Below are 14,843 nucleotides of genomic sequence, written 5' to 3' on the forward strand. Positions count from 1 at the left end.
ATCTACGAGTCAATTTCTCTGGAAAGTTCAAATCTGGTATAAAGGAAGGAAGGAGTGGCTTTGTTGGTATTCGGAACAGGGGATCGACTTTTTCTTAGATTTAATCTCAGCCGTCAAATCGGTGGACCCGGGGATGAGGTACGAGAAGGCAAAAATATGTCGTCTAGTGAGAAAGTGTCAGGCTGTCAGCTATTGGACGACGGTGATCAAAAAGTCGCCCTAGTAGGACAAATACTTAATGACAAGAAAGTTATCTTAAATTCTTTGTTATAGGTCTAGAATAATGCAATAATAACCTAAAATAGAAAGAGAAAGAGTCCAAGGTAATTTGAATTATTCATCAATCATAGACAAATCTACACTCTTTTTATTTTTTTTCTCCAAGAGACATCATGTTTCAGTTCTTCAAATTTAGATATCACTTAGGAGTCTAATTTCTAGAAGTTGATTGGTCCAACTGAATAATCTACCTCAATTGTCATCCATCTACTAAACTTTTCCAGATAACTTGTATTAGAAATTTCCGGTTTTCACATATCTATAATATACTATCTAATACTGTTTTTTTTTAAGCTAGAATAAGATTGCTATGGAAAGATGAATATTTTAACATTAAATTAGCACATAATAATAAGTATTCAGAAGGATTAGCACATTGATGATGAGAAACAGAGAAAGAGCTAAAGCTATCAAAAATTTTCTAATACAAAGAGTAAAAGATTCTCCTCTTCAAATATACCAAGCAAATTACTGAAAAATAATATTAAGAGGTTTCTAGTCACCAAATTTAAATGAATAAAAGGCAAGACCATGCGATGTTAAGTTTGTCTTTCTAATTTCAATTAACAGGGCTGATGCAAGATATGATTCAAGCCTAACTTTTTATTGACCAAATTATTTGGAATTTGGAAGATAAAATGCAGCAATCAAAGACACTATTCTCTTTAATTTTATGCATACACCAAATTTTTTCCTCTCCGGTTTGAAAGAAACTTTCAGTCAGAAGGCGAACTCCCCCCACCGCCATCATCATAAACAAACGCGCTTTCTTCGATTCATTGGACCGTGTTTGCCTTTTTTATTGCCGTGCTGCCTCGGCTCGGCCAAGTTCGCAACAACCACGCCTTGCTTCTGAGCAAAGCAATGAAGAGAGGAATCACGGTCCGATTCGGTGCACTCGGAAAAAAAAATATATATACTATAATTTAATCGACACATCTGTGTCGCAAAGCAAAGAAAAAAGAAATCTAACCTGTGTCACAAAGCAAAGAAAAAAGAAATCTAACATAGGGGACAATCTAATCCAAGTCTATACCCACTTGCGGCGGTCAGCATCTATGCCTCTTGCTTGCCGTTAACGAATTTGATCTTGGTTTGTTGTATATACTTTGTGTGTGAAGATTTTTCTTGCACCCAGGAAAATGGGACACAGCTTTCACAAAGGAAAGAAAAAGAAATGATCCCCCTCTGGGACCAGCTTGACTTGTTTGTTGGGTAAAGTTGTGACACTGCTATTTGTTCTTTTCAATGTTATCAGGATTCTCTCTAGGCTCAAGTAGCCGTTAGGCTCTGGACCCAACTGAGGCTAAGCATTTGTCCTGGTGTCTACTTCATGTCAGGGAATAGCTGGATTGTATTGAAGGATCAAGAAATCAGCATTGAAAGGGGCCAAAGTGCTTTTAAGGCTGCGAGTCGATTTGATCTCTAACTGGCCCAAGGTGTCTAACTCTCCTGTATGATTTATTTCATCATGTTTTTATCTCACGATCATGCTATCCCTTTTGATCGCTGTTTTTATATCATCATTCGATAATATGAATTAGTAATTTCAAAGATTATCTTGCATCTGTAAATTCTACTAAGATAATAAATTTATACAATCTTGGACCCCAACATTACCTCATCAGTCATTATATCCTTTTGTAAAGACATAAACAACCAGGAGGAATCATTTCGTTAATCTTGTTCTACCTATCCTGCAAGAATGGAGCTTTATTCCATAAGAGAGGATTTAACAGCAGTAGCATACGCTTACCACGCTCCAGCTGGACAGTATAACTCTTTCTAACTAATTAAACTTCTGGTCTTGCTCACCTTCAATTAAGAAATAAACTGAATTTTTTGCTGGTCAACTGTGTATATTAAAAGAGATGATAAATGAAGCATTTTAATAACCAAAATATCACATTAGCCTTCAGTTTCGCTTTAACAGGATCAAAGGAATATAAACGCATTTCAATGACCAAACTATCTCAACAGTCTTCAGCTGCACAAGATCAAGATCAGACTTGAAAAGGTAAAGTAAATGCAAAACCTCACATACAACCCCTTTGATATATAGAAGTCAAGCTCTTCCAAATGTGTGGGTCAGATGTCTAGGTTGTGCAGGGGCCATCAAAAATGGCCATTATCAGATAAATATTCCATGCAACCTTTCTAATATGAGCTTCGTATTAAAAACACTTGAACATTAATGCACTGATTCTACAGTTATAAAGCAGTCCCAAGGTCCGATATACACTGTTCTTTGATATCTACTTGATTACTTCTAAATAATTGCTGCTGCACAGATAGAAAGTGCTAATCACCAAATAATTAGCACCGGTTACATGACATAGTTCCAAGCAGAAATTCAGCCTGATACTGATGCCCTGAATAAGGGTAATAATATAAAATGACAGATAATCAAGTTGAAGTAACCACATGATATAATTTGAAATAAATTTTTAGAATGATCTGCAAAAGAAAACCCATCTTTAATCAAAACTAGTAAAGGTGGTTAAAAATCTGTGCAGTGATCAACAAGAACTAAAATTGACATCCCAGATAGGCAGTCTGTCTTCCAAACATAAATGGGATCTATTCAAAGGTCTCAACACAACTGGACAAATGAAACACCACCACCCACAGCAAACACCAGGATTCTGAAGGTGGACCAGTTTGCTTTCGGTGTTGGTTCATTAAGCTAACCAGGACCCACTTTGGGAATGTCATAATGCTCACTGAGATTTGCCAGACATTGATTGAATTCCTGAATCCGGTCACGATGTGATTTATTTGCATTCTTTGGCAGCCTATGCATGTTAATTTTCTCCCTCTGTTCAAGATACCGTCTTTCAGCTGGCGTGAGGTGGTCATCATAAGCAGGCGGATGTCCATCCCCGAACTTGTCAGCTTCATTTATGTCTTCAGTAGGATCAGTTGATATTTCAGAACTTCCACCTGGAAAGTCGCAAATATGGGGAACATGTCACCACGTCATTTGGCAAAGACATTAGGCAATAGTAGTTTGGCAAACCATTGGGCTTCATGAAGTGTAAGACTGGAAATGCATCCATATTTGATTTGGACTTGGGATTCCACTATTGTTCTTGAAATAATTTGACTAGGCTCAATAAGAAGCCTTTGATAAATTATGAAGGGGCAAAACATATTAGTTTTCCTTAAAAAAAAGACTCTAATATGTACAGTACGGTAACAGCGAACCTGCTGGATTCTCATGTTTTTCGACTTGAGACTCAAGATCATTATGATGCTTGTGCTTCTTTTTCTTCTTTACCCCACCTGCCTTGACATCTAATGCTTTTCCTTTCAGCTTAAGCTTTCCACCGGCAACATTCTCATATGCAGACATTCACCTACTTAAAGAAAGAACTAGGAATTTAATCTAATAAGTCACACTATGCTAAGAAATATATGCAAATTACATAATATGAAATAAAACTATAAAAAAGATATGAACAATAACAAGAGATTCCAATCATCAAGGTTCATATTCTCATTATCTTTACTTCACCTGACTCATACAGAGATTCCATGTTTCCTTTCAATAAAACGAGCTTCCATAGTTTCTCGACAGCATAATTAGAAACTTCGATAACTACTATTTACAAGAATAAGAAAACATATATTGACAATAAAAAATAATATCATTAACCTATCAAATACTCAAAAAGGGAAAAGAATATCTGATGAATGGTAGGTTTGCCATGATGGACTCAATGGGAAAGGAGTGTGATGGAAGGTTATGATCTGATGAGCTCGTAAATGGGTTAAGAGTTTGATGAATGGATACCCATTTTATCTTATCTAATTTTCTTGCCCTTCTCTCTTGATTATTTATAAACTATTAAAAGATTGTATTTACTAAAGAAAAGTGGACATATAATTTTTATGTACAGATTCTCAACTTCTATTTCTGCACTCCTGTATTTCTTTGTTGAGTCTATTCTTATGAGTGCGAATATGTGGGAAAAAGAAAGCAAACTATCATTATTTTGTATGGCATTAATAAAATTACGGGACAACCTTTTTAACTAACAGGCCACGGTCAAAAAGATGTTGCTCAAGCAGTAGAAGGCCCTTAAGAGTCCAAGTGCACATCCAGGTCTCAAACCCATGTGTCCAAGCAGCTAAGTTGCTAAGAACTCTTGAAAGCAGCGGACACTCAGGCAGTACTACCTTTGACAATATTTGTAAAATGAAAGTGGTCTCCAACTCTCTACTAATGATATGAACAACATAAGTTACTTTGAGAGGGATGGGCTCCAGCAAACAATCTAAGACGCCTACAAAGCATGGACTTTACTACATATAATTATTCATGATTGCTAAGGAGGAGTAAAGTTCTATAAAGCAAAGAACAGAACTCAATTACCTAGAATAAGGGTGGCTTTAGTTGGGGATATGGAGAAGCAAATCTCCAAGAAAGAATTATACAAGAAGTGAGCACATGAGTGAGCTGCCTACATATTCTGAAGCAGGTGCAACACCCTTGGTAGAAATTTCATGCTCCAAATGAACAAGATCATCGTAACTCTTAATAAACATGTCCAAGAGTACATAAATAAACAGCAACTCTTGTCCGAACTATCTGCTTTCATCTTTGAGATTTACTGAATTTCATCAGCCATTCATTCATGAACCACTGAAATTCATATAACTCCACTAATCTAATCATTCCTGCTCTTTGTTAGATTTACCACACATTCATCTCAACATCCTCAGTTCTAACATCCCAAAAATCACCTCGCACTTCATCAAGCCAACTCTAATTCTACTAGCTATTTTTTCATCTATGTTTCTATAATTATATACAGTAGATTATTAGTTTGATAACATAGTTACACCATGGTACCTCTTGATCATTAATTCTGGCTAGGGTCATAGTTTGATTCCTGCTTTCCATACGACCTAGAAGGACTCGAACAACATGTTATTGATAAGTGACAAACACAAGGACACCAATGCCACTACACTGATTCATTGCTGCTCACCAAAACAACTATTATGTAATCACGCTCTCAAGTCCCTACCCTTTATATTAGAAAATTCTCTCCTAGTCTTTCACTATATCATTTGTCATCATCTCCCACTTAACCAGTCCCTCATCCCTTAGAACACAGTATACAAGGAGCGATGTGGAATTCTTTGTTTATGACATGGTTTTCTAATGCAAGTCATAGAGGTTTTCTTTCTTCTCATTGGATGGAAATACTTTTTTTCCCATTTAACTCCTGCATGCGTTCTCTCTCAGGCCATAACTTCAGCAACCTACATGCCTCAACAACATCAATGCCGTCATCTTCTTTGAAAGTCAGAACTAACATGTCTGCCACATAACAAGCGTGCATGTCACTAATCAGGACCATTGAGTCCTCTCTACTTCTTCTTCATATGATCCCTGATAGCACTTTCCTTCTATCCAGCGCTTCCCTGATTAGTTCATGCACCATTTTTATGAGCCTTCTTTTCTTTAGTTTGCCCCCTTCCCCCTACATAACTCTCAAGCAACAAAATGTCGTTCATACTCATTAATGCCATGCAATCATCGAACCCTTCTGATAACCAATCGGGTGTACTGGTTTTGAAGTCTTTTTATCTCCATCCTAGTATCCCTCCAACCGTGAGTACTTTGTGGTTACCATGTCTTTTAAGATCAATAACCATCCAAGGACTCACCTAATATCACCTTCTCCAATGCACACCATTTGTTCCATGTCCTACTTCACCAATGCAACAGTATTGTTGACAGTCTTCTCTCATGTATTGTAACCTTGACTTCTACATACATTAAGTGATAATTATACTATCCTCTCCGGAAGTCTTCGGGCCACCTTCCCCATTTTTTAGTCCAGATAATGCCTTCGATCATGAATAGAACTGCATTGTCGACTAAATTGATCGTGCATGTTTTATTAATCTTCTAACAGTTCATACACAAAAGGAGGTTCATTGGAAACTTCTTCCGGTTAATGGCATGGCCCTCCATCATAATACTTAGATTGTTACTTGATGGGTTGTCTCTTCAGCTTGACCATCTCCTAGCCCAATGTATTTCCCCCTTTACCTTTTCTCTTTTTTGAACAAGTGAAGCCAGTAGGCAGTTCCAGTTATCTCACAAAAGATAACATCAGCCGGTACAACTGACTGAGAGTCCATATGTAGGCCCTGAATTCATGATGTAACAAAATTCACATATTGATCATTATCTCTCTCTCTCTAGTTCGCCTATCTCAGTATCTGACACGTTTCTAAGATCATCGCTTGCACTTCGCTCTTATTCATCTATACTAATCTAAATCAAACTCGTGGGTTATTCATCTTTCCTGAAAAATACCTTGTAACAAAGCAAGAAGGAAGAAATTATCCGACGACAGAACGTCAAACGTAGAAGAGTAAAGGTAAGGCTTCAAATATTGCACGAATCCAATTAAACTTTGATCGGTTGGTTTCTTACGAACTTCTAATTGTAACTATAATAAATCAGTATCTCAAGGTGAAAGACGGAGAGAGAGAGAGAGAGAGAGAGAGAGATGTTCCTGGTTCCGGAGGACGGCGGTCCCCGCCGGAGATGGAGGTCCGGCGTGGTGCGTCGAGGAAGAGACTCGGTTCACCGGGAGCGTGGAATCGTGGAGACCGGAGAGATCGACGGAAAGACCAAATCCTAGGAACCCCAATTGGATTAGTACTTTTGTAATCATGCGAACCATAAACGCTTCGAGTGTATCGGGTTAACGGGTTCTTTGTCCAAACGGGCAGTTCGAACCCGTTTTTGAAACCAGTAACGATATTTCTCTGGGAAAGCTTTATCCCCCTGATGAACTTGCTCCTTGGTTAGGGCTGTAAATTAGGGATTAAAAAAAAAAAAGGTAAAGTTGGAAGAGCTGTTGATTGGCACTTGATGTTATTTTGTCATGGAGTAAAGCTCATCAGCCCAAAAAAATGTAGGAAAAGGGCAGGGAAGCAAAAGAATGACATCCATACCACTAGTTTGTTCTATCTACTTCTTCTCATGCATCCAGATAAGAGTTTGATTTTGGACTGGATTAATTGACTTCAACAACTGGTTTTGCTCATAAACATATGAAATAAAATTATTTACCAAGGTATGCCAAACTTTAATCAACTTGCAGAAGCTTGGTCATCCTTTGGCTCAGTAATTAACAAAAAACTCATTGACAGAGAAAAAAAGAGCTTAGTTAAAAATAAAAGAACAATATTACCTCAAAAAATGGATGAACAGAAGATAAGGTGGGTCAAATAGTTTTTCTCTTTAAAAAAAAAAATCTTTCGCATAGCTGTTCTGACTTTCTCATCCTGCAACAACACTGAGGTAATCTAAGAAGGCCCAAGACAATTCCATGCCACTTGACATTTAGATCGCTGCAACTGGCTACAGCATTCCACATTTCCAAGTTCATTGCTCTCAATTAAATATGCCTCGCTTGGGAAATGGACTGCCAGAACTGATATTTTAAAGTTGGTGCACAGATCTTCCTAGAACATTTTATTTACAAAAAAATTACAGCAAGTACATAGATTTCCACGAAACAGTAAAACTATAAATTACGATCAAATTTTTGCACTAGGTAAAATAATTACTTATAAAAATGTTTAACACATGAGCTCACAAGATGATATATAAAAAAGTGTTTTTTTTCCCTGCCGGGTATTTATTTTAGGAGCTAACTGCTGCAATGGAAGGGATCTTTCTCAAATATTTTAGGAGCTGTACTTCTGCATTTGCAGGGATCTTTTCTCAGGTATCATAAGAGTTGAATTGCTGCAATTGAAGGGATCTTTTCTCGAAGCTTCTGCGTCACTGCCACTCGAACAGTCATGACCCCAGCGGCGGGGCCTGAAAGTCGCAATTTCACAATTGGCTCCTCAATGGTGACGAGCTCAAGCTCACCACCACCAGTTCCACTGAGGTATGGCCTAATCTCGTCAAGTACCTGACATGGGACCAAAGATGAGCATTAGCATTTTAGCTTCCACATATTAATTGCCACAAGAATAGCGAAAGAGCAATATATCATGCAGGCTCCTAAGACTGAAGGTGGGCGAATGATGCAGGTAAAGCACAAAATTGTATGGCTAAAGTAAGCAAATAGTCTCGAGGACTTTGATGCAGGTAAAGACTATGAACCTTTTTGTCAGCATCAAATGTAACTTATATATACATAATGATCACATTTTATTTCAAAAAGGACAGGAACAAAAGAATTGGAGGATAATGCATGTGCAAGATAAGCGGGGAAGATAAATCTTCATTATATCAAATATCATAATGACTAGACCAATTTCAAATTGATATGGATGAGAACCTATTTTGCATAACTACATTGGAAAGAGTCATGCCATGCCTTGTGTTAGAGTGATTATCTAGGTCTAGCAAGAGGTTTGTAATCAAAACTTATTAATTTGAAATATTAATTTCATGTAAACATGCACTTCTTGACATTCAACCCATCTTTTCAATTTGCTTCTGCCAAGGGTGAGGGCCCACTTATATTTGTTATCAAGGTCTTTTATTGTGTTTGAAGTAACAAGGGGACTACTGGCGCATGAGATTCTGTTATAACTTTTATTGGACATGTTGTTTGATAAGCTTTGTTGGACACATTTGGTTCACTTATGGGATTCTGTGAATCAATCTTTTCTTCCTTCAATTTCTGAGTTGAGAGTATTTGACAAGTAGGAGTGCATTTTGTCAATGAGTGCCGAGAATACCAATGAGTACGCATCAAACGAAGTTGCATGGGTACTTGATACATAGCAAATGTATGTCTGAAGACCTTTTTCCTGATGAGGAACTCTTAAACATCTTGGCTTTGTTAGGTTCAATTTATAATGTAGAACTTGAATTTTGGATGTTCATATCTAGCTGATATGGAACTTAACCCGATGCTCAATTCGCTCACTTGCAACAAAACCCAAACCCATATCATCTTGCTGACATGGAGGACACACATGGGGCGGCGGCCATGTGTCAAATGTAAGGGTGCAATCATGCTAGTCAGGTGTAGTTAAAAGTGGTTGAACAAAAATTTTGCATGGAAATTTTTATTCACTGACAACTGATTAATTAAGAGTTCCAATTTACCATAACATTTAAGCATTATCCGATTCCAAAAATGGAAAAATTAAGAAAACCTAATAGAGTCCTGGCAAGTGGTAACAGACTAATGCAGCCCACCAGGAGCAAAAGTGGGATAAAGCTAAGAAAAAAACAAAAGTATAGCAATCCTCCAGCCAGCAGATTTAAAAAAAAATGGTTACTGCACCATAAGTATGGATTGGAAGAACAAGAAAGAAAACTATAGATTATGGAAGGCAGTTAAACATTTGAAAGAAAAATAGTTGCAAAGAAAGAATTGCTACTATGTGAATGGTTATGTGAATGTTTACCATCTCAATATTTTCGGCATTTAGCTCGAGCCCTGTTTCCTCATCAGCGATGGGTTCAACTGCAACTATTTCTGGAATTTTCTCCATTAAGCGGTGCTCAATGCCCATCTTCATTGTCATTACAGAACTTGGACAGGATCCACATGCTCCTTGTAGTTTCAACCTTACAATATTTCCATCAATCTCATGTAGTGCCACATTTCCTCCATCTGCCATAAGGTATGGTCGCACTTCATCTAAAACTGACTCAACATTTTCTGCAGTCAGTGGCATTTCCACTACTGGATCTGGAGTAGCAATAGCTCTAACCACTGCAGCAAGGACAAAAAGAAAAGACTGACATCACAAATTTATCCAGGGAAAACGAGAAAACCATTACACTGTAACAGCCTTACAAAATCATAGAACCATAAACATTCTTTGTAGCCTATACTGGAAGGTGTCTCAGTGCATGAGCCCCTCGCCACTATGGGGTCGTTTGGGGGAAGGGGGGGAGTCAAATGCATGCAGCCTTACCCTCATATACAGAGAGAGGGTGTTTCGAATATGTAACAATCAGGTCATAATGGAGTAACTTTACCATTGCACCAAAGACCGCTCTTAGCTTGTACCCAATACTGAAACTTCAAAAGAAATGGGGCACCACAGCCACATAGACCTCAATAGAGCCATAACTGCAGTTTAATAGTGTGCTAAGAGGAAGCTACTTGCTTGAAAGCTTGGTTTTAGTTGCAGTCTCACGTACCAAAGCAGTTCAGTTTCAATGGTTCCAAGTTCAATGTTGGCAGTTTCAGATAAAATAAAAAATTAGAAATCAATCGGAACCAGGAAAGCTATAAATATATAATGACAATAAATCAAAGAACACATCAGACATTAATGCAAGCACACTAAAGCTTTTGGATTTTGGGATGTTTTAGTGGTTTCATGCTGAGAGATCAATTTTTTTTAAAAAAAATATAGGATGGTTGGGGGAAAAAATGTTTACAGCATAATATATCAATTTACAGTTTGAAAGAAATATAATGTATGCCATGTTACTTGGACACATGACAGAGGTATCAAGTTTTTTAGCATCTAGAAGAATACAACATGGGAATCTTCAAAAAATCAGACACATAGGAAATATCTATATATTATACATTCATGTGTAAATATATATCGGTTCATGTATATAACAAATAACAAACTAGATAGACCTATACTCCTAAATCTCATAAAATTAGATAAATTGCTTGCTATTTTTATGTTATACTTGATAACTTTCATATAGAAGTCACTAAATATACATTTAATACTGATGAAATCATGACATGATGGTATGAAGTGTCAAGGGTGTCCAAAAGGTCCCAAGTGTCCAAGTGTGCGACACACCCCAAAATTTGGAGTATCCAGATATCAATGAATGTATGACATCTAACTGCTTATAAGAATTGAGCTGTAGGATAGCCAAACATATGTCAAAAGCTTTACATTCTAAGAATTTATGTTCTAAGCATTTTTGGAATGTTACATTGCAAACTTCCAAATCTTATCAAAAGTTGTAAAATCTAAGTTTAACCTATAGTAAATGATTGACAAACTAAAAGAAATAAAGAAATAACAAAAGAAAAGATAGCTAATATATAAAAGGAATTTGGTTTAATGCATTGGCTACAACCAAAGCTCTGAGATCAGCCCTAGATTCAGTTAGTTCTGGCCAAAATCGAAACTTTTACTTTTTAAGGTTTGGTTTCGCAGATTTGGCAGAACTTCCAAGCATGTTTTCTTAGCATAACTCGTTAAAAATAGGGATACTGGATATTGCTAGAAAACCAAACATTTTCGGTTCATACTTTTGTATAACTCCATCTCAAGGAATCCGACTATGGTCCCAGCATTTTAAAGTGGTTCTGCTATGCTAGCAGCCATGGGATTGCACATTGTTAAGCAAAAGGTCGATGCTCGGAAGGAACCATGGCAGATTCTATTAAAAAAAAAGAATCATAAAGATATAAAAATAAATAGAAAGTGAAAAATAAATAAAATAAAAAAAGGCAAAGATATTTAAAAAAACCTTTTCTACTCATCTGAAAACCTAGTTAACTGCAACACGATATGTCACTACATTGAAGAATTTGCCACTAAAGTATGCAATAATATTAATGTACAAAAAGTCAATAGCTTAAATTGATGAAGCAAGCAACTCTACCTAATGATAACTTACCTTTTTTTAAAAAAAAATAACAAGAAATCAGTTGAACTTATGATCTATAACTAACATGTTTGAATATCTATAATGAGACACAGGGTTCATGATTTACTTAACTAACACATCTACTACTCCAACCTACCCCAAAATATAGTTCACACAAGACCATTCTAGGCCAGCTATGCCTAAATTGGTTGCCTGGGTGCCTACCGGGTGATCAACCTATACACAGTTGGACCTTGAGCAGAGCAGTTGAGGGACAGCCAACTAGGTGATTCCGGTGCCTGCTTCTTAACTAGTGGTTTCTTCTCCTCTTTTCTCCTCCTTGGTTTCAGTGAATCATTACTGCCTCTCAAAGGTTTGGAAGTTCGGAACAATACATATGCTCAGGTGCTTAAATGATAGAGCATTTAGCTATTGGTGTTGTCCAACCACTGCTTGCTGGTTACTTTATCATTCATGGCACCAACAGAGTTCTTTCTTAACCACAGCCAAAGCAGCATGCCCATCTATCAAAGGTAGCTTTATAAGCCCTATCTCATAATTTAGTCCTATGACTGATCATGTCCTTTGCCATCTAAAGGATCTTCAAGAAAGATGCTTGCTCCAAGGGGTCAGGTCGGAGATTTATTTTACACAAAAGCAAACAATTCAAATACCTGCTCCAAAACATCTCAATAATGAAATGAATATAAATCAAGGTACCATCTCATAAGACTCTGCTATGATGACACAACTTGTAAGTTTTCTTTTGTGTATTAATTCTAACTCCATATTTCTATTATACTTAAACTTGTCCCTAGATCTTCTTTGGTCATCGTTTGGCACATCAAACTTCTGTCTTGCCCTTCACATCAACCCATAAAATTACTACCAGGCTACCGCTCATAAACTTGCAAACTTGCAATTAGGTTTCAGAGGCATGCGATGTTGCAAGACCTCTCTCTCTCTCTCTATCATCTATCTATCTATCTATCTCTATCTCTATGTGTATTTGAGATTAGGCAGGCTAATCCCCACCTTTCTTACCTTACACCCATCAAACCCCTCAAGAACCTACTCCAAGCGAATCAAATCCCCACCCTCTTGCTCAAGCAGCAAGGGGTACCATCCAAGCAAGCGCACTTCTTCATCTCTCACAAATCCGTAACTACATCACTTGAGACTGATCTATTAATTGCACTTCTTCATATTATCCACGTGTCTTCATGTGCAAGTCAAGCGGATATTATACAAACATTAAAGCATAACTCCCATCTATTGATTCTAAATATTTTTCACTATTTCTATTCCATGTGATATGATTCGTGATATTAATTTTTGAAAACCATCTAAGTCAAAGCAATTTATCATAACCCCATCCTTACGCCCGTTCTTTGATCACATGAATACATTAGCAGCTAGTTATGAAAGAGAAGCGCAAAGACCGGATCCTAAAGACGATTCTGAGACGTTCAAAGGATCCTAAGCAAAGTAAAAGCCACCTCCCTATGCCAATTAACAGGTTCCACTATATTCAGAATTCAGATTGCGTGATTGCATGAGTACTTTCACAGTTTATGTAACTAATAATCCACCAAAAGAGAAGTAAGAGATCCTTTCTTTCATATCTCCTGAAAAACTATAATAAACGTTTTTCCGATGCTATAAGAGGTACAAGTCCAAATCAAAAATCATCCAGAGATTAGTCTATCTTGTAAAAATGGAACCTTGACCAGAGATTCTGGTCTTTATAGGATTCGAAACAAAGCAGAAACATCCCAATTTCCCAGCTTGAAAGACGAACAAAAACCCAATAATCAAAGACAACGGCTTACCATACCATCTTCGGGATCGGGAAGCCATCGGAAGAAGGGAAGGACAAGAACTCCCGAGGCCACATCGGGCGATTGAAATCCTGGTTCCCCTGAAGCCCGAATCCTGCGATTTATAGAAAAATTACAACAAGACACAAAATTAAATCAACTCAAAGAGATTACAAGACAGTCTCCTTGGAATCAGAAACCACAACTGATAAAATTTAAAAGAGAGAGAGAGGGGGAGAGAAGGGGATGGGAAAAGAGATAGAGACCTTGAAAGAGAGAAGGCGGGAGCGGAAGAGGCCGGAAGTAGAAGAAGAAGAGGAGGCTTCAGGGGACTGCTGAGCCCTGCAGCAAGAAGGACAAGGATTGAACACCACCGATTGCATCGCTGGCTGGGTGAAAGGAATCGCACGCTTCAAGTCTCTTGATCTCTATCTGCTGTGGCTCGCTCGAGGCAGTGGCTTCTTTCCAACCAGATGGGAGAACGCCAAACGAGGGTTGGGGGTTGGGACTTGGGAGGCGCGGTCTCCCTGGTGGACTGCTGCTGCCTCAGACTGGGCCTCCCTTTTATCATAAGCCATAATAGACCATTTATACCGCAATGCGGCCCAACCCGATTGTTTCTCTACCGTCGCAGCAACTCAGCCCGTCCTCGCGGTGCTTGCTTGCTCGATTCGGCAGTTTCTAGCAGGGAAAAAGCAATTTTCAAAAAGGAAAACAAAATCTAGTTATCATTCATTGCGATGGTCCGGTCAAGGCCCGGTCCGCTTGACCGGCCTAACCCTAGCTTGGCCCAGCCCAAGCTTCCATAATAATAAAAAAAGGGGCAAAACAGAGAGGAAAGCCGAGGAGTAGGAATGCTTGATTTCATATATTCGCCATAGCCACCTTGGGAAGGCCGATAGAGCCAACGATAAACTTCATGAATTGCAGTACCCCAGAAGCAGACTACAGCTTCTCTGGCTATACTCTCTCTCATATCATATCCCTATAACACATTTTGCCTCCTTTTCTTTTGGGTTTAATTAACACCTGTCCTTGTTTGATTGAAAATATTATCCCTGACTCTTATTGCCCCCCCAAAAAAATTCTGGCTCTTGGAATTCGACGTTCATTTTCTGTTTAGTCCCTTGCCCAGCACACACTTTAAGCATAAG

The 14,843-nt window shown here is 37.9% G+C and overlaps 2 protein-coding genes across 2 annotated transcripts; both read right to left on the reverse strand.

Annotated features, from left to right (window-relative positions):
- Positions 1–2,704: 2,704 nt before the first annotated feature.
- Positions 2,705–6,977, reverse strand: LOC103701323 (uncharacterized). Its single transcript, XM_088720458.2, has 2 exons — positions 3,487–6,977; positions 2,705–3,222 (listed from the first exon to the last, which is right to left on the reverse strand). Exons 1-2 carry the CDS (start codon positions 3,632–3,634, stop codon positions 2,966–2,968), a joined length of 405 nt encoding a protein of 134 aa, XP_088576584.1. The 5' UTR covers positions 3,635–6,977; the 3' UTR covers positions 2,705–2,965.
- Positions 6,978–7,783: 806 nt separating this feature from the next.
- LOC103701324 (nifU-like protein 2, chloroplastic) lies at positions 7,784–14,707 on the reverse strand. Its single transcript, XM_008783346.5, has 4 exons — positions 13,956–14,707; positions 13,702–13,804; positions 9,694–10,004; positions 7,784–8,237 (listed from the first exon to the last, which is right to left on the reverse strand). The coding sequence occupies exons 1-4, from the start codon at positions 14,070–14,072 to the stop codon at positions 8,049–8,051; spliced, it is 720 nt and encodes a 239-aa protein (XP_008781568.2). The 5' UTR covers positions 14,073–14,707; the 3' UTR covers positions 7,784–8,048.
- Positions 14,708–14,843: the final 136 nt, after the last annotated feature.

The sequence above is a fragment of the Phoenix dactylifera genome, chromosome 4, assembly GCF_051530095.1.
Source record: "Phoenix dactylifera cultivar Ajwa chromosome 4, Ajwa_hap1_PhDact_Kaust_v1.1, whole genome shotgun sequence".
Classification (NCBI taxonomy): Eukaryota; Viridiplantae; Streptophyta; class Magnoliopsida; order Arecales; family Arecaceae; genus Phoenix; species Phoenix dactylifera.